The sequence below is a fragment of the Papio anubis genome, chromosome 1 (assembly GCF_008728515.1).
Source record: "Papio anubis isolate 15944 chromosome 1, Panubis1.0, whole genome shotgun sequence".
Taxonomy (NCBI): Eukaryota; Metazoa; Chordata; class Mammalia; order Primates; family Cercopithecidae; genus Papio; species Papio anubis.
Window position 1 is genome coordinate 152,173,125 of NC_044976.1, and position 20,374 is coordinate 152,193,498.

Consider the following 20,374-nt stretch of genomic DNA (forward strand, 5'->3'; position numbering starts at 1 on the left):
TCTGTGGCTCAAGTTTCTGGGACCTCCATTTCCCTGGGTTTGCCCTAGTTCCTTAGGCCTAGGTGTCTTCTTTCCCAGAGGAGCAATATGCAATAATATGAAGAATATCAGAAATATACAGAAAAGATAAAGACACAATATTCCCCACCAAACAAAGATTAGGGTGATTTCTTCCACTCAGGAACAGATAAAGAGTTCAGACCACAGTTTATGGTTTTAAAGAAACCATCCTGAATAAGCTCAAGTTATAGCTACCAGTTATGAATTTATAAAGTTTATGTGACCTTTATTATAATTAATATTGTATTAATCATCACATATTATTATATATAAGAGATAAATTTAATATAACTATCTGGTAATTATACCTATGTTTACTAACAATTTTATAACTGCTGGCTGCAGTGGTGCATGACATTCATTATTATTACATTTCCATTGTGCAAATGTTAGAGGAACTCCTTCCATTTGTCAGGTGTGACCCATGACTTTCATGTCTCTGGGGATACTCTGGGAAGATGTCTTCATGGACAAGAGCTCAGATAAATATGAGACAGAACAGTCCCAAAATCCCTCAGCATGCCCAGCCCTCAGGGAGTTCCTAGTTTTTTTTGAATCTGTCCATATTATAGCTCGGTAAGTAGAGAAATTCCAGGATCTTCCTGCATGGATTTCTCATCAGAAGAGTGGTCCAGAGTGAGCTGTCATAATATACTTCTTCTTGACGCAGAGCTCCCCCTTTGATGATCTCAAGGGCACATTCTTCCTTTGGAGCTGCTTGCATATTGATTATCCCAGAAACTGCCTTCATGGCTGTGTCTATAGAATGACAAGGGAAGAGTAGGGTTATCCAACTAGGACAGTCTACATGATGGAAGGCCTGGAGACATCAACCACTTAGCTGTCAGGGGCTTTTGGCAGTGTTTGCTCTGCAAGCCTTACAGGCGCTATAGGGAATACATGGAGAGACTGGGTATGTTAGAGTCTGTTGGGCAAAGAGAGGCCTTAGTGTTAATAGGGGCCTTGCCTTCCTGGGTGGAGATTGATGGGAGCAGTTAGAGGTGATTACTCAGGAGATCTGAATCATGCTTCTCTCTTAGGTATTTTGGTTGGAGGCGGAGAAGTAATATGGGGGAGCAGAATGAGGATAGAAGTCTCATAATGACTCAGTAGCTAATGGGAAGTGCCAGTGGGCAAAACCAGAGTGCTGTATGATAATGACTTACTGTCTTATAAAAGGAAGAGATACTCAAGAATCCACGCTTTTGCTCCCTTGTCACCACTTTCACTTCTCTCTCTTTCCAAGTTTTCATGTCCATCTTGTACAGCTTCTCTCTCTCTCCATTCCTTTCTTGTTTCCCTCTGGGCCTCGGTCTCTTTCTTTACTTCTCTAACTACTACTCAATTACTCTTCAAAGGGAATTTTCTTTTAATATCTGCCACATGTTTTAGATAAACTTGTATTTGGACTTAACAGAAAAGTTGTAAAAATTACATGCAGTACCCCCTTATATTCCACATTTGCTCCCCCTGTTTGCAACATCACACATAACCATTGTGCAATCATTTAGGACAGGTACAATAATAGAATTGATACAATATATTAACTAAACTACAGAACTTATTTTTTCACTAATGTTCCTTTTATGTTCCTGGATCTTATCCAGGATTCCACTTAGTAGTAATTTCTTCCCATCTTTCTTCTAATCTGTGACAGTTCTTCAGCCTTTCCTTGTATCTCATGGCCTTGACACTTTTGAAGAATACTGACCAAATGTTTTATAAAATGTTCCTTGATTTGGGTTTGTTCATTGTTCTCTTATGATTGGAGTGGGGTCATGTATTTTGGCAAGAACACTACAAAAATTATGTTGTGTCCTTCTCAGCACATCACATCAAAGAGTTCATGATACCAGTGTGTCTTATTACTTGTGATGCTTTTAAGAAATACAAACTTGTATTTGATAAGTCTCATATAGGAGCGTAATGGTCATTGAGTGTCCATGAGGACATAAGGTGTTCAGCAACGGGTTAAGTGATGAATGTGGTGAGACCCAGCCACCTTGGTAATCAAAATGGAAAGGAGATTCAAAGAATAGCCAGAGCCTCCACTGGTGACAGAAATGCCTTTAAATGAGACAGCTAGTGCTTTCTGCACTGGTTCGTTTTTAGTACATTACACATGAGGTCGGGGAGTTCAGCACCTTTGTTTAACCACAATGGTAAGGCAGACAGTTCATCTGCAGGTAATTATTCGAAGTCTTGACCTTACCTGTGTCTATGAGGCCAAGAACACAGAGAGTGATTGATACATTGACCTTGGCCACTGAATATTCCTTTCTGATGGAGGAGAAGAACCCATCCAAAGCAAACTTGCTTGCAGAATAGGCAGCAACCATTGGATAAGCCACTTTCCCTAGATGATAGATTAAAGAAATGGGTTAATAAGGCGGCCCATTTCAGCTTCTGACAGAGCTGATCTTTATCTGTAGTAGGCTTTGTAACTCCTATGTGTCCTTTTACCCCTTTGAGTCTTAGTTTCTCTATATTCCCCATGGAAATTATACTGCTGTATTGAATTTTGAAAAGAAAAATATTAAGGTATCGAAGGCATGGGGTGGGATTGGGCTACAGGACAGTCTTCATTGAAGAGGGACTGTTTAGGGTTTTAGTAAAGGTGATAAACAAGCGAGACTACAAAAGAGCCATGTAATTCCACAGCTGCTAACTCTTCCACCTCTGAACCAAGTGCTGGGGATCCAAGAGTTTGACAAGTGATCTCTGCCAACTCAGTGACCTGTTGACAATGGAAAGGGTATGTTTTACTTTCCTTGCAAAGGGATTTAAAAAAACACTGTCCTGGCCAGGTGCGGTGGCTCACACCTATAATCCCAGCACTTTGGGAGGCCAAGGTGGGCAGATCACTTGAGGTCAGGAGTTCGAGACCAGCCTGACTAACATGGTGAAACTCCATCTCTACTAAAAATACAAAAATTAGCTGGGCGCACGCCTGTAGTCCTATCTACTCAGGAGGCTGAGGCAGGTGAATCGCTTGAATTTGGGAGTCGGAGGTTGCAGTGAGCTGAGATCGTGCCACCACACAGAAGCCTGGGTGACAGAGACTCCATCTCAAAACAAACAAACAAACAAAAATCCTGTGTTTGCTTTTCTACCCAAAACCACTTTAAAAAAAAAAAAAAAAAGTTCACCAGACTGCTTAATTCTCACTCAAGTTTTTTGAAGGATATGTGAACATATGCCTAATAGGATAAAATATTATTAATACCCTTTTTAGGAGGGGAGAGTAGAAGTGACCTGAGACCCTACAGTCTTTACCGAGCATTGTTATAGCAATTACTTTAAAATCAATTGTCTGCTAATTCCAGAGTTTGGGTAATTTTAAGATTGATCTTTATTGATTTCCTTTCCTCCTAAGTATGGGTCATATTTACTATTCTTGTATGGGTGTTAATTTTTTATTGTATCCTGGATATTGTGAATGATACATTACAGGGTGCCTGGATTCTGTCACATTCCTCCAAAGAGTGTTGATTTTTTTTTTTTAAGTGGCCAGTTAACTTGGGTGAAACGCTGTCTCTTGTAATAAGTATCAGCTGAAATCTCTTTTCAATTATTTGAATCTTTACTTGGCTGCCTGATTTCTGCATTGCCCATGCATTGTTCAGAGAACAACTAGAGATTTGGACAGAGCTTATGTATAGGATTCAGTGTTTCTCCACTGTGACTCTCCTTTCCAGCATATCCCCCTTTACAGTCCAGCTGTTACAGTAACCCCAACCTCTTCCTTCTAGCTATTCATGTTGGCAAGATGGCAGGTTTCTATCCCAGATACGGCACTGATTGGGGCTGCCCTTAGGCATAAAGCTATACAAGTGGGAAATTCGCCTACTGTCATTTCCTTCTTCCAAGTGTCAATAACCCTCAATTTTCTATCTGCTCTTGGTTAATCTCCAGTGCTTTCAATGGTTGTTGTCGATATTTTGTCAAAAGTTTATAGTTGTAATCTGGGGAAGTCTTTCAGGTGCCACTCTGCAGTTATCGGAATTGGAATTTCTATATGTTTCAAATATAATATGTTGTATGTCAAACCAAGAAGAAAGGATGGGTTATTTAATAAAGATGCTGAGAAAGGTGGTTAACTAATTGGAAAAAATTAACTGTTTGTTTTATATCATATAGCAAAAAAAATTCTAGATGGAAAATTATAGTAAACAGTGTAATCTACTCAATATCCATTCCTCCTTCTTTAATAATAGAGTCTGATTTTGTTCAGGGCAGCAATGTAATCATTTTAAAATTCATTATTATTACATTTCCATTGTGCAAATCTCATCTCCCTGAGATTTTCTTGCCCTAATAAGCCATGCGACATAATAGTTCTGACCAATGAGAAATCTAACAGATGAGGTTTCTAGGAAAGATATTGATTTCCTGATAAATTAGATGGATTCAGGTGGCATGCAACTTTTACATTTTGCCTTTCTCCTTTCCTCCTAATGAACTTCAGATATGATGGCTAGAATTGTAGCAGTCAGTTTGTGAACTATAGGAAAAGCTAATGTTAATTATGGTGGAACAGAAATGTGGAATGACCTTGGATTCTTGAAGACATCATGTAAGTCCACCAAAACCAGGCCTAAACTATTACCTGAGAAGAAGGAATCTCTCTTTGTTAAGTTGCAGTAAGGTTTTTGACTTCTTTCTTTCCAACTTGGATGCCCTTTATTTCTTTCTCTTGTCTAAGTGCTCTGGCTAGAACTTCCAGTACTACGTTGAATAAAAGTGGTGAAAGTTGGCATCACTCTCTTGTTCCAAATCTTAGTGGAAAGGCTTTCAATTTTTCCTTGTTCAGTAAGATATTAGCTATAGATTTGTCATATATGGCCTTTATCATGTTGAGGTATATCCCTTCTATACCCAATTTGTTGAGGGTTTTTATCATGAAGGGATGTTGCATTTTACCAAATGCTTTTTCATTATCTACTGAAATGATCATACAGTTTTTGTCTTTGATTCTATTGATGCGATGTATCACATTTATTGATTTGCTTATATTGAACCATCCTTGCATCTTGGAGATGAATCCTACTTGGTCACGATGAATGATCCTTTAAAATGTTGTTGAGTTCTGTTTGCTAGTATTTTGTTGAGGATTTTTGCATCTGTGTTCATCAGGGATATTGGCCTGTGGTTTTCTCTTTTTTGTTGTATCTTTAGTTTTGGTTTCAATGTTGGGACACATCCTTAAAGGGAGAAGCCAGTCTCTCCTTCCCACTCCTTTGTCCTTCTTGGTGTCTGAAGGTGGATGTAATGACTGTGGCTCCAGACCTATATTGGACCATGAGGTAGAAGCCACATGTTGAGGATGGCAAAACATTTAGATAATTTAGATAGAAGGAAGGAACCTTGGTGACCATGGAGCTGCCATACTCTACTGGCCCTATACTGCCTACCTTCAGACCTGATTTAAATTTTAACTTACTGGTATTTTGTTTTGTTTTGTTTTTCTGAGGCAGAGTCTTGCTCTGTTGCCCAGACTGGAGTGCAATGGCATGATCTTGGTTCACTGTAACTTCTGCCTCCCAAGTTCAAGTGATTCTCCTGCCTCAACCTCCTGAGTAGCTGGGATTACAGGTGTGAGCTACCAAACCCGGCTAATTTTTGTATTTTTAGTAGAAACAGGATTTTGCCATGTTCGCCAGGCTGGTCTTGAACTCCTGACCTCAAGTGATCCACCTGCCTCGGCCTCCCAAAGTGTTGGAATTACAGGCATGAGCCACCATGCCCAGCCTAAATTCTAGCTTATTGAGTCCACTATTATTTTAGGTTTTGTGTATCTGACAGCTGAACTTACTTCTTATTGATAGTTATCCCCACTTCTATGCAGCCCATGTGCCGAAAGAAAGCTGATATAATTCCTAACTGTAGGTGTGAGCTTATGTAATCTATTTTATCCCATTCTTCTTACTCATGATTGATACAGGAATGGCCATGTGGCTCATTTTGGACCAATGAGACTTGAAGAAAATTTTGTTGGAGTGTCTCAAAAAGTTAGTGTTTTTCTGGAAGAGTTTCTGAGAGTAGCAATCCTTTTTTTCTTCTGACACATTTTTGTGCATTGATATGGGGGTGGGAATTGCTGCAACTATCTCATTGTCAGCCTGAGGATGAAGCCACACATGGAAGAGAGCAGAGCCAAGAGAATCACGGGGACACTGAGCTTCAGCCAAGTCAACTGTGAAGCCTGCCCTACATCTGGACTTCCAGTTATGTCAATTATTTTCCTTATTGTTTGAGACAAAAATAGATCCACATTACTTATAAGAATAGCAGAGTAACTAAAAGTATGAGCTCTGGAGTCAGATGACCCAGGTGTGAATCCCAAGTATGCCAATTCTTAGCTGTAGTATGTGGATAATAATATAACCAAGCTGGAGTAACCCATGTAATATACTTAGCACAAACTCTGGCACATAGAAAGCATTCAGAAAATGCTATTATTGTTAGCAGTATTAGTATTCAAATTGGTGAGAAAAGTAGGAGCTATTCAAAAAATAATGTTGGGACAAATAGCTAGTTACTTGGAGAAAAAAAGCGGCATTCTAATAAATACATTCAAATTAGATCACAGAGTATATGTGAAAAGCAAAAAAACTAAAATAAGCTATGGGTGAATTTCTAATCTCAAAGTTAGAGATACCTTTTAAAGCATGAAACTGGAGACGCATATTATGAAGGAAGACATAAATAGGTTTGAATACATAAAATGTGAAAAGCTACAGTGTACTAGAAATGCTTGCCATGGCCTTCCTACCCTCATCCCCTTCACAGAGATTTTATCTTTCTAGCCATGGAAGGTTGGCCCAGTTATCACGAATGTGCACACTGGCTTGAACACACATCATGGTCTCTCTTTCAAGAAATTGAAAGAGCGATGAAAAGATTCTGATTGCTACTGTTGGATTTTGAATGAAAAGGTCATGTAAGGTTGGGACTGGGATAGCCATTTTCAGCCATGGAGAGGGATAAGTAAGCAGAGCCAAGTATTCTGCAAAAGTAAGCAAGCATATGGAACAAACACAATAACCTCTGAAATTTATTTAGCTCTTATGTGCCAGTCTAGAGTCTAAAGGATAAATGCTCAAAGTTTCAAGGTTCATGAGTGGGAGAAGCAGGATTCAAACTAGGATTCAAATTTGACTCTAGTGGCCCACACCTTGAACACTAAGTGGTACTTCCTCTACAGAAGCCACCGTTCTTTATATGTGTGTTTTCCAGGAGCCATGTGTTAAACCCAACGCAGGAAGAGCGTTGGTGAGGATTCTCTCTGTTTTGAGAGTTGAGTCCAAAATAGGCAAAATTTATGAATAGCAGTATTATTTTCACTTCTAAGCTGACAGATGAGGATACCCATAAATAGACAGGGCTAGTCATTCCTAGTCCCTTTGTATTCATTTCCCAGGGCTGCCATAACAAATTACCACAAACTTGGTAGCGTAAGACTACAGAAATGTGTTCTCTTACAGTACTGGAATCCAGAAGTCCAAAACTAAGTTATCAGCACAGCCATGCTTCCTCCAAAAGCTATAGCAAGGAATCCTTTTTTTGTCTCTTCTAGCTTCTCATGTCTGCTGGCAGTTGGAGCTGAGTTGTACTGACAGCTCCAGTCTCTGCCTCCATCTTCACATCACTTTCTTCTCTTCTGTCTGTCTCTTTTACTATTCTTATAAGGTCACTTGTCATTGGATTCAGGGCCTCTCTGATAATCTGGGATGATTTCGTCTTGAGATCTTAGTTACATCCTCAAGGACTTTCTATGTGTCCACTTAAGGTCACGTTCACAGGATCTAGGTAGACATATCTTTTGGGAGAGGACCACCATTCAGCCCACTACGCACCCGTAGATGACAATAAAGGTATTGACTATGACATTTAATGTGTTTGTCTAGGTGGCAACAGAGATGCAGAAGCAAGATATCCTGTGAAGCCATAGTCTGCATTCATAGAGCAGTTATTTTTATACCACTCATGGAGCTCATGCATCACATTGCCTGTCCTTAATTATGCCTCGGGTTATGCTCAAGGTACATAGAAGAATCCTAAATGGTTTTGTAGGAGAAGGAGGTTAAGTAAGAGAAGAGAGAAAGTGAAAGCAGAAGAAAGGAGAGAAGTAGTGAAGGAGCCAGACATGTCAGAAGACCACCTGAAAAATTCATGACATGGATGCATGCATGGTTTAAAAAAGTTTTTTTTTGTTGTTGTTGTTATTAGAAACAGGATCTCACTCTGTCACCCACCCAGGCTGAAGTGCTAAAGCACAGTGGTGAGATCATAGCTCATCCTCCCACCCCAGCCTCCTGAGTTGCTGGGGTTACAGATACATGCCACTGTGCTTGGCTAATTTATTTTTTATTTTTTGTAGAGACAACGTCTCACTATGTTGCACAGGCTGGCCTAAAATCCCTGGCATCAAGCGATCCTCCTGCCTTGGCCTCCCAAAGTACTAGAATTATAGGCATGAGCCACTGTGCCCAGCCTAAAAAAATTTTTTTTTTTTTTTTTTTTTTTGACAGAGTCTCATTCTGTTGCCAGGTTGAAGTGCAGTGGCGCGATCTTGGCTCACTGCAATCTATGCCTCCCGGGTTCAAGTGATTCTCTTGCATCGGACTCCTGAGTAGCTGGGACTACAGGCGCGTGGCACCATGCCTGTCTGATTTTTGTGTTTTTAGTGGAGATGGGGTCTCACTGTGTTGGCCATAATGGTCTTAATCTCTTGACCTTGAGATCTGCCCACTTTTAGATGGTGAAAAAAATGAACTATTATGCAAGCATATAAGGTTGGACAAAGACTATTGAAAAATGATTAGCCTTTATTATGAAGACTATGCATGAGGTACACTGTAACATAATTACATATGACTATAGCTGTTGTTGACATCTCTCAGATTTTGTGACCTGCTATTGATCTGTAAATGTTTAAGCCAGTGCTTAAATTCAATGCATATAAGGACCATGTGCAAATAAGGACCATTAACCTGTGGATTTGAGCTCTGCCCTCCCCCCCCCCGCCCCCCGCCATTCTTCTAGTCTATTTCTGGAGTAGAGGACTGTGCTAAAGAGCTCAGTAGGAAAGAGTGGCTTTATCCATAAATGACATTCACAGTGCATTTTGAGAATGAGTGTGGGGCAGGAAAGGCATGGTGGCCTAAGCTTGTTGAACATCATCTAGGAACTCCTGGAAGAAATGGAGAGAGGTCTTTGGAAGAGGCTAAAGTCCCACAATGACAGCTGGGTGAGCAGTCACTGAATTATGAATTAAGTCTCTTTAAAACCCAAACTGGCATGACTAAGGAAAACATGTATTTCAAATCTAAACTGGATGCTTAGGTGAAGAAATATATTGGACTATCAGCAAACTCCACCTGGAGGAGGTAGGTTGTAAATTCTACTTGATGAAAGGAAGTACATGAAGGACCAGGGAGGTGGAAGAATGGCTTGTACAAAAATTAGAGGCAGGAGTTAGATAGAGAGTGAGAAGCTAGTCAGACAAGGAAAATAATAGCAAAGTTTATTGTATTTATTCTTTTACAATAGTACAGACTTATGAACACTTATCCAAAACTCTTAGAGTCAGATGTATTATGGAAATTAAATTTATTTTTGGATTTTAGATGGTGGTATGGGCATATAATAGATATTACATCGCATCTCCAGTAGGGTTGGAGGAGGCAGCCTGTATGAGAACATGTTATTATTTCTGCACTAAAACATCGGAAAGTTAATACTGAGATAAAGGAAGGATTTACGTAGCCTCACTTCAGTTCAGGTTAAATTTATTAGGCAGATTGAATTATGCAAAGAAAATCCTTAGTTTTTGGAGTTTTATTATTGTTTCCATTTGTTTTCCCATAGCCTTTTTGGATTTTGGAATTGCAGATAACGATTGCAAACCAGTCTAGGCTCACTAAAGGAAATCTGGAATATATATTTAAAAAAAAAAAAGGCAGAAAAAAAATGAAGAGAAGAGAGAAAAATCTTCCAGGTTCTAGTCCCAAACAACCTTGGTGCATTTAATTAAAATCTATTTCTATTCACAAGTCTGTTCTTAAACATTTTTTCCACATAGTGCGAATTAGCTTGTGTGAGGAAATCCCTACGTTCTGCTCTACGTAAACTATATTTAGAAGTTTCAGAAAGCTGAAAAGGGCAAAATCTCTCTAAAAATCTAGATTTTTATTTTTTAAAAAAGGTTCCATGAGTCAAAAGGCCTGGTCAAAGTGGAGTAAACAACATGTAACAGGATGTTAAAATTTGACTTTTTCTGCTTTAGTTTCAGCTGAGGTTCAAAGGCTGAGAACATCACAGTAATTGGCAAAGGCTTCCACGTTCTGAAGGGAGGTTCCAGACCACCTGTGCACTTACAGGGAACATGGAAACACAAACAAACATCCCAAGGAAATAAAGGGGCTGACACTGGGAGGCCAGAGAGGATGGGAGTTAGGGAGAAGAAATTAGCAATGTCTCATTGATCTTCTAAAAAGAAGGCGTGGGGGATTTTCCTCACGTCAGTCTTTGTGAGAGTGACTTCAAAGAGACCTCAGAGAGCTTGTCCCAAAGAGTTTGATGAGCAACAAGGGGGACTGGGGTCTGACTCAATCTGAGAGGCCATGGCTATGGGCAAAGCCATTGCATAGCCCAAATTGTGTCACACCTATGGAAACTCTCCCTTGTAGGTGGACCTGAAATCCAGCCCACACTCTGCTCATCACCCTGTGGGCCTTGTCCCAGGACCTATCCCTTCTCTTCTGGAGCCATTTCCAATTCTGCCCAAAAGGACAGCCTGAAGTGGTGAGTGTATTCTCTTATATTCCCACTGTAATCTCAGGGCCCAAAGGAAATAACATAAGCAACTGCTGCCCAAACCACAAGAAGAATTACTAGTATTCCAGAAAGGGCCTCCAAAGAATCCACAAAAGCATGCAATGCAAGAGTCAGATTTGAACATCCACCAAGGGGTCAGAGAGCATGAGTTCTGAATGTCAAGAGAAGACCAATGTGTTAGCTGGGTGCCAGCCAAATAAGACCTTTCCTACTCCTTATCCTCTTCCCTGCATTCTCCCTTTTCCTTTAACCCAAGACAGGCTAGAGGGGGTCAAGGAGTGGGGAGGAGGTGAGGAAAGAGAGGAAAGAACAAACACATTTCCTACCAACAGCAGGTTCCAGCTTAGCAAGGGGAGAAGCTTTGGTTAAAGTTAAATTGGACATGACTAGACATTTTACCTATTCAGAAATGAGACTATTCTGGGGACTGGAGGCAGCCATAGGATTTTTTACTAACCTGGAGTAACCAGAAAAGTATTACCATCTGCCCTAGCTCATGTCCAGGCTCAGGGAGGACCTGCCCACAGAACAGGTTTGAACAGGCAGTGGGAGGAAAGAATCAACTTGTTTTCTGATTGTACCCTGTGAGATCCACTTGTTGGACTGCCAGTTTTTTAAAAAAAGATGTGCTAGTGTATGTGCTCAATTAAATAAAATTAATAAGTAAATAAATGCACTGTTCTAATATGCATGAAGCAGTCATGGAATTGAGGGGGTCGGAAGCCTGAGCATTTCTACCCAAGGTTAAGTTTTGGCTTATGTGGGAGGGTGGGGCCATCACAGCAGAAGAGAAAGATGGCAGCTAGCTTTCTGGGAAGTTTTAGAACACTAAGAAACAGAGCTATGGTGACTATATTTTCTGAAGCAAAATATGGGACACAGAGTCTTAGAAGGATGAAGGCAGACATGATGATAAGTGGGACAGAATGTTTGTAATTAGCTCTGTCCCAGAAATGCTGGGACTCAGCCACTGTAGAAACAGTAAGAGCCAGAGCTGGCAAAGAAACCATGTACTGAGCCTTGTTAGCTGAGTAGAAGAGGTCAAAAGGAGGCCTACGTGCTTTCGCTCATCCTCTCTCTACCCTCCATCCCTAATGGTCTTGCTGATATTTTGAAATGATTACCAATTCAAAGGTGGATTTTAGACTGCTTTAATTGATTGCTCAGAAGGGAGTGCACAAGGATTGAAAAACTTCATTCCTGCCTGCCTTCACACTTTTAGGGCAACCCCAGGCAAATGAAGGAGCGCAAATTTGAGGTGCATCAGGCCTAAATGGCTTCAAAGCCAGAGAGTCATCCTGCATCCTGCCCCCCATTTTTCCCAGCTCTTCCTAAAAATCCTTGCTCAGTTGAGACCCTCATGGTCTAAACTCTTTAGTTGTTTGGATTGAGTTGGGCTCTCAAGATAAATCCACCTATCTTCTCCATACCCCAGAAGACCTGAGGTGTCATCATAAGTATTGAGACATCCCACAATCCAGTGATAATTGAAGCAATGCAGTGAACGGATGTATCCAGGGAAAGTGTGTTGAGTGAAAAGAGAAGAGGGTTTAGGATAGAAGAATCCTGAGGAAACCAACAATTAAGGTTGGAGAGTTGCCAAGAAACCTGGGAGACTGAGAGGGGACAGTTAAGGTGGCCAGAGAAAACCCAGGGCAATGTTTTGGCTGATCACTAGGAAAGAGCATATGGTGTTGAAACAGCACAAAATGTAGCAGAGATAAATAAGATAAAACTTGTTACTAAATTTCACAAGGTGACTTTGGCAAGAATATTTCTATGCAGGTATGGGGCCTGTTGACAGGATGTAAAATGGAGTTCTTCCTAAAGTCTCAGAGTATCAGCACATCTTCTAAGGCAAGAATAAAAGAATAGATTTGAAGAACATCCACGGTTGAAGGGTGGGCCCAAACCAGTTCTGCCTGCATTGCCTAATCACCCATGCCTAGCCTAAATCACCCTTGGATAAGAGAGAGTTCTCAGTGTCTTGTGCCTATATCCACCGATGCTCAGGGCAGTTTCATCCCTCTCCCGTTAAGCCACATGAGAGGGCCCTCAACAGCATTATTTGGAGAACTTTTAATATATCCCCTGGAGTTCAGGGACTGGAATTTGACTCACATCTAAAGTCTAAAGGCAACAGGAAGGGCTGGAACTGCCCTTGCTTGAGAACAAAGCTGAGTGCACTGTGGGATCAACCATGTAGTCCAAGAATTGACTTCCCAGAGGCCCAGTGTGGATCCTGTGGATGGGGGCTCGCCTGGGGTCACCTGCCCAGGGATGGTGGGGTAGACTGGGCCAAGTGGGCTGGGCTGATTGAAGCCTAGGAGCTGAGGAGAAAGCTGAACTGAAAGTAATGAGCGAGAGAAGGCATTGCTCACACAAAGGGAACTGCAGGGAGAATGGGCGGCAGCGGTGGTGTCTCCTGCAGGGGATCTCCGAAGAACCCAGAAAAAGCCCCACAAAATTCACTCTCATACTTCCTCCAAGTCACTAGACTCCCAGGATGGGGAATTATTATTATTATTATTATTATTATTATTATTATTTTTTCTCTTGAAATAATTTTAAACTTAAGGAAAAGTTGCAAGAATAGTACACACAACCTATTTTTTTTTTCTGCTGAGCCATTTGAGGGTAATAGCTGTAATTGAGGTCATTGCTGACCTCATGTCCCATCTCCCCCAAATACTTAGTGTTCATTTCTTACACAGAAGGACACTGTCCTACATAATCACAATACAGTCATCAAAATGAGGGAATTTATTAGTTTCCTAGGGCTGTCATAACAAATTACCACAAACTGGGTGGCTTAAGACAACAGAAATTTATTCTCTCACAGTGCTGGAGTCAAGAAGTCTGAAATCAATGTGTTGGCAGGGCCGCATTCCCCCCAAAGGCTCTAAGAGAGAGTGCTTCCTTGCCTTTTCCAGCTTCTGGTGGCCGCCGGCATTCCTTGTGGCTATGTCACAATCTCTACTTTCCATCTTTACATGGCCTTTTCTTCTCTCTGTCTGTGTCTTCTCTTCCTCTGACTCTATAAGGACATTTGGCAGTGGATTAAGAGCCCACTTGGCTAATCCAGGATGATCTCATCACAAGATCCTTAACTTAATTACATCTGCAAGGACCCTTTGTCCAAATAAGGTTGCATTCACAGGTTCAGGCAGGTAGGATGTAGATATATCTTTTTGGGGGCCACTGTTCAACCCAGTACAGTAACATTGATGTATCCATGTTATCTAATCCACAGACCCTGTTCAAATTTTGTCATGTGTCCCAATAATACCCTTTATAGCAAAAGGATCCAATCGAGGATCATGTGTTGGCATTTAGTTGTCATGACTCTTCACTTGCCTTTGCTCTGCAACGATTCTGCAGTCTTTCCTTTATTTTCATGACCTTGGCACTGTTGGAGAGTACAGCCAGTTATTTTGTACAAGCTGATATGCTGAAGCTGGCTCGTACTAGATTGTGAGAGCTGGTGGTTAAATGTTTATAAATTTTGCAAGCAAGAGAATGTCATGTGGATATGGTCATCATGGGAGTGTTGATTCCATGGAAAGGCTACAAATCAGGGCTTTTGATTCTTCCTTTCTGGGTAGCTTGTTGTTAAACATTTACTAGCGCACTATTGATGAATGTCCCTCAGTTTGGATTTGTCTGGTGTTTCTTCATGATTTGATTCAGGTTATGCATTTTGGCAGGTTCACAGAAGTAACTTGTGTTCTTCACATTGCACCCCATCAAGTGATACATGTTTTCAATTTATTCCATTACTGGTGATGTTATTTAACCACGATCATTTTTTTTTTTTTTTTGTTTTTGTTTTTGTTTTTGTTTTTGTTTTGAGACGGAGTCTCGCTCTGTCACCCAGGCTGGAGTGCAGTGGCCGGATCTCAGCTCACTGCAAGCTCCGCCTCCCGGGTTTAGGCCATTCTCCTGCCTCAGCCTCCCGAGTAGCTGGGACCACAGATGCCCGCCACCTCGCCCGGCTAGTTTTTTTTGTATTTTTTAGTAGAGACGGGGTTTCACCGTGTTAGCCAGGATGGTTTAGATCTCCTGACCTCATGGTCTGCCCGTCTCGGCCTCCCAAAGTGCTGGGATTACAGGCTTGAGCCACCGCACCCGGCAACCACGATCATTTGATTCAGGTGCCATCTATGAGGTTTCTCTTCTGTAAAATTACTCTTTTCCCCCTCGTAATCAGTAAGTTTTTTTTTCGTTTTTGTTTTTGTTTTTGTTTTCCGGTGGTACTTTTAAAAAAACCTATCTTAACCATTTTTAAAAAATTATACTTTAAGTTCTGGGGTACATGTGCACCACGTGCAGGTTTGTTACATAGGTATACATGAACCATGTTGGTTTGCTGCACCCATCAACTAGTCATTTACATTAGGGATTTCTCCTAATGCTATCCCTCCCCCAGCCAATCTAGAACTAGAAATACCATTTGACCCAGCAATCCTTTATAAGGATTATAAATCATGCTACTATAAAGACACATGCACACGTATGTTTATTGCGGCACTATTCACAATAGCAAAGACTTGGAACCAACTCAAATGTCCATCAATGATAGACTGGATTAAGAAAATGTGGCACATATACAACATGGAATACTATGCAGCCATAAAAAAGGATGAGTTCATGTCCTTTGCAGGGACATGGATGAAGCTGGAAACCATCATTCTCAGCAAACGATCACAAGGACAGAAAACCAAACACTGCATGTTCTCACTCATAAGTGGCAGTTGAACAATGAGAATACATGGACACTGGGAGGGGAACATCACACACTGGGGCCTATCTTAACCAGTTTTAAGCAGACAGTTCAAGGGCATTCAGTACATTCATATTATTGTGCAACCATCACTGCCATCCATCTCCAGAACTCTTTTCATGTAGCAAAACTAACTATACCCATTAAACAATAACTCCGCATTCTCTCCTTCCCCAGCCCCTGGCAACCACCCTTCTACTTTTGACTTTGTATAAACTTTCACCATCCTAAGAACTTCATGTAAGTGGAATCATACAGTTTCCTCCAATTGCAAACCAACACCAGAGGGTTCGTTCTCTTTCTGTGGCTGGCTTATTTCCCTTTGTGTGATGTCCTCAAGGTCCTGCCATGTCGTAGCATGTGTCAGAATTTCTTTTCTTTTAAAGATTGAATAATATTTCATTGTATATACATACTACATTTTGCTTATCCATTCATCTGCCAATAGATACTTGGGTTGCTAATAGTGAAACATACAGTGTTTTCGCTATTATGAATACTGTTCGTGTGAACATGGATGTACAAGTATCTCTTTGAGACCTTGCTTTCTTTTCTTTTCTTTTCTTTTTTCTTTTCTTTCCTTTCCTTTCCCTTTCCTTTTCCTTTTCCTTTCTTTTCTCTTTTCTTTTCTTTTTTTGAGATGGAGTCTCACTGTGTCACCCAGCCTGGAGTGCAGTGGCACAATCTCGGCTCACTGCAACCTCCGCCTCCCAGGTTCAAGCGATTCTCCGCCTCAGCCTCCTGAGAAGCTGGGATTACAGACGCCTGCCACCATGCCCAGCTAATTTTTGTATTTTTAGTAGGGACAGGGTTTCACCATATTGGCCACGCTGGTCTTGAACTCCTGACCTCAGGTGATCCACCTGCCTTGGCCTCCCAAAGTGCTGGGATTACAGGCATGAGCCACCGCACCCGGCCTCCTGCTTTCAGTTCTTCTATGTATATGCCCAGAACTAGAATTGCTGGATCACATGATAATTCTATTTTAAATTTTCTGAGGTACTGCCATACTGTTTTTCATAGTGTACTATTTTACATTCCCATCAACAGTACACAGCATTCCAATTTCCCCACATTCTCACCAATACTTGCTATTTCTGTTTTTTTTTTTGAGGGGTGTGGGGGATAGTAGCCATCCTAGTGCTGTGAGGTGGTATCTCATTGTTGTTTCAATTTGCGTTTCCCTAATGATTAATGATGTTTAGCATCTCTTCATGTGCTTACTGGCCACTTGTTTGTCTTTGGTAAGATGTTTATTCAAGTCCTTTGCCCATTAAATTTTTTAAAAAATTTAAGTTGATACATAATATTTGTATATAGTTATGGGGTACCTGTGATATTGTTACATCCACAGAATATGTAATGATCAAGTAAGGGTATTTAAGATATCCATCATCACAAGTATTTATTATTTTTGTGTTGAGAACATTTCAAGTCCTTACTTATTTTGAAATGTGCAATACATAGTTACTAACTATAGTCACTCTACTATTGAACAATAGAAATTATTCCTTCTAACTGCATGTTTGTAATCAGTAACCAACCCCTCTTCACCCTCCTGCCCACATGCTGACATCCTTCCCAGTCTCTGTTAACTATCATTCTACTCTCTACCTTCATGAGATAAACCTTTTTAGTTCCCTCATATGAGTGAGTTCATGCAGTGTTTGTCTTTCTGTGTCTGACTTATTTCATTTAGCATAATGACTTTCAGTTTCATCCACATTACTGCAAATGAATGGAGTTGCATATATCTCTTTGATATACTGATTTTCTTTCTTTTTTCTTTTTTCTTTTTTTTTGAGATGGAGTCTAACCTCTTGCCCAGGCTGAAGTGCAGCGGCACGATCTTGGCTCACTGCAACCTCTGCCTCCTGTCTCAGCCTCCCAAGTAGCTATAATCCCAAGTAGCTGGATTACAGGCATAGGCCACCACACCTGGCTAATTTTTGTATTTTTAGTAGAGGCGGGGTTTCACCATGTTGGCCAGGCTGGTCTTTAACTCCTGACCTCAAGTGATCCGTCCACCCCGGCCTCCCAAAGTGCTGGGATTAGAGGCATGATCCATTTCACCTGGCCAATTTTCTGTCTCTTGGATAAATACCCAATAATAGGATTGCTGTATCATATGATAGTTCTATTTTTAGTTTTTTTGAGAAATCTCCAAACTGTTGTCTATAGTGACTACAATAATTTACATTCCCACCAACAGTATATAAGAGTTCCCTTTTCTCTGCATCCACACTAGTATCTGTTATGTTTTGTCTTTCTGATAATAGCAATTTGATAAGATGATATCTCATTGTAGTTTTAATTTGAATTTCTTGATGATTAGTGATGTTGAGCATTTTTCATATACTTGTTAACCATTTATACGTTGTATGTCTTTTTTTGAGAAATGTCTGTTCAGGTCTTTTGCCCATTTTAAAAACACATAGTTTTTTTCCTATTGAGTTATTTGGGTACCTTGTATATTCTGGATATTAGTCCTTGTCAGATGGATATTTTGCAAATATTTTCTTCCATCAACCAGGTTGTCTTTTCACTTTGTTGATTGTTTCCTTTGCTATGCTGAAGATTTTTAGTTTAATATAGTCCTCTTTGTCTATTTTTGTTTTTGTTGCCTGTGCTCTTGGGGCCTTAGTCATAAAATATTTGCCTAGACCAATGTCATGGAGTGTTCTTCCTACATTTTCTTCTGGTTCATAGTTTCAGGTCTTACATTTAAGTCTTTAATCTGTCGTGCATTAATTTTTGTATATGGTGAGAGATAGAGATCTAATTTCATTCTTCTGCATATGAATGTTTAGTTTTTCCAGCACCATTTATTGAAGAGACTGTCCTTTCCCCAATGCATGTTCTTGGTGCCTTTGTTGAAAATCACTTGGCTGTAAATACATGTGTTTATTTCTGGGCTCTCTATTCTTGTCCATTGTTCTGTCTATTTTCATACCAATACCATGCTGTTTTGGTTACTATAGCCTTTAATATATTTTCAAGTCAGGTAATGTATTACTTGCAGTTTTGCTTAGGATTGCTTTGGCTATTTGGATCCCTACAAATTTTGGTGTTTTTTGTTTGTTTGTTTTTTTCTATTTCTGTGAAAAATGTCATTGGTATTTTGATAGGAATTGTACTGAATCTATAGATTGCTCTTGGTATTATGGTCATTTTAACAACATTAATTTATTCTAATCCATGAGCATGGCATATATTTCCATTTGTTTGTGTCCTCTTCCATTTCTTTAATGGGTGTTTTATAGTTTTTCCTGTAGAGGTCTTTCACTTCCTTGGTTAAATTTATTCCTAGGTTTTTTTTTTTTTTTTTTTTTTCTGTAGCTATTGTAAATGGGATTGCTTTCTTGACTTTTTTTTTTTTTTCCCCAGATTGATCGCTGTTAGCATATGGGGACACTGTTGATTTTTGTATGTTGATTTTGTATACTGCAACTTTATTGAACTTGTTTATCAGTTATAAGAGTTTTTTTGTGTAGTGTTTAGGCTTTTCTGATTATAAAATCATGTCACGTGAATGAGTGAAAATTTGACTTCCTGTTTTCCAGTTTGGATGTCTTTTATTTCTTTCTCTTGCCTGATTGCCCTGGCTAGGACTTCCCGTACTGTGTTGAATAAGAGTGGTGAAAGTGGGCATCCTTCTTTAGTTCCAATTATTAGAGGAAAGGTTTCCAGTTTTCCCTATTCAGCATGATGTTAGCTGTGGGTCTGTCATATATCCTTTGCCCATTTTTGAATCAGGTCGTTTGTGGTGTTTTTGGTTGTTGTTGCACAGGGGGTAGTACTTTGAGACTATGTAAATATCCTCTTCCTTGTTTAACTTTTACCCACTAGTTTTAGCATCTTTTGTTGCTTTCTGGCTGAATTATTACAATTATGGTTACCAAATGGTGATTTTCTAAGTTCATAATTTCTTATTAGTTGGCTTTCATGAAAAACCCTTCCCCTCTCTTGATTTATTTATTCATGAAAAATCCTTCCCCTCTCTTGATTTATTTATTCGTGCATTTATTTATGACTTTATGGATTTATTTCCTGTTTTTGCAGTGGGTGATAATCTGTTACTATTATTTATTTTGATGCCCCAAATGGTTCTAGGTTTGGCTAATGGGATCCCTTTAAAGTTAGCTTCTGTGTCCTAGTAATGTGTGCCTATTATCCTTTGAGCAGTTCTGTACTTACTGGCAGAACAAGATTTTCAGGCTTATCTTGTACCTTTCTTGCCACTGCCCTGGAATCAATCATTTCTCTAAGAAGTCTCAGTGGTTTTTTTTTTTTTTTTTTTAAGTGGAGAATGATATTTAGAAAACAAGATCTGGGCACCAAGTGTGCTCCCAGGTCCTGTCAGTGGACAGAGTGAGCGAATACATGCATGTATATATAGACACACATCTATATTTATATATCTGTCCATGTATATTAAACAACTATTAATTCATACCCACACTTCCAATTGCAATCCAACACTAGAGGATTCATTCTCATTTTCTTCCCTTTCATATTTGTAACATTGACAGTGAGAACCTGGGACTTCCAAGATCTGCAATATGTATTACTTATGTGATTAATGCCCCTGTATGTGATCATTCTTCATTTGGCTTCTTCATCCCACCTGGGTTCTGACACCCCAGTGCCAGACTACATGAACGCCTGGTGAATGCCTTTTTCACCCTA

At 40.0% G+C, this 20,374-nt stretch overlaps 1 protein-coding gene across 1 annotated transcript in view; it reads right to left on the reverse strand.

Moving 5' to 3' along the window:
• Positions 1 to 203: 203 nt before the first annotated feature.
• The window catches only part of HSD11B1 (hydroxysteroid 11-beta dehydrogenase 1), a 30,411-nt gene continuing 10,240 nt past the window's right edge, over positions 204 to 20,374 (reverse strand). Inside the window, exons 5-6 of the mRNA XM_009188051.3 lie at positions 2,273 to 2,416; positions 204 to 819 (exon numbers count right to left, since the gene is read on the reverse strand). Coding sequence (XP_009186315.1) covers positions 602 to 819; positions 2,273 to 2,416 — 362 coding nt within the window. The 3' untranslated portion in view covers positions 204 to 601. The remainder of the gene's footprint in view (positions 820 to 2,272; positions 2,417 to 20,374) is intronic.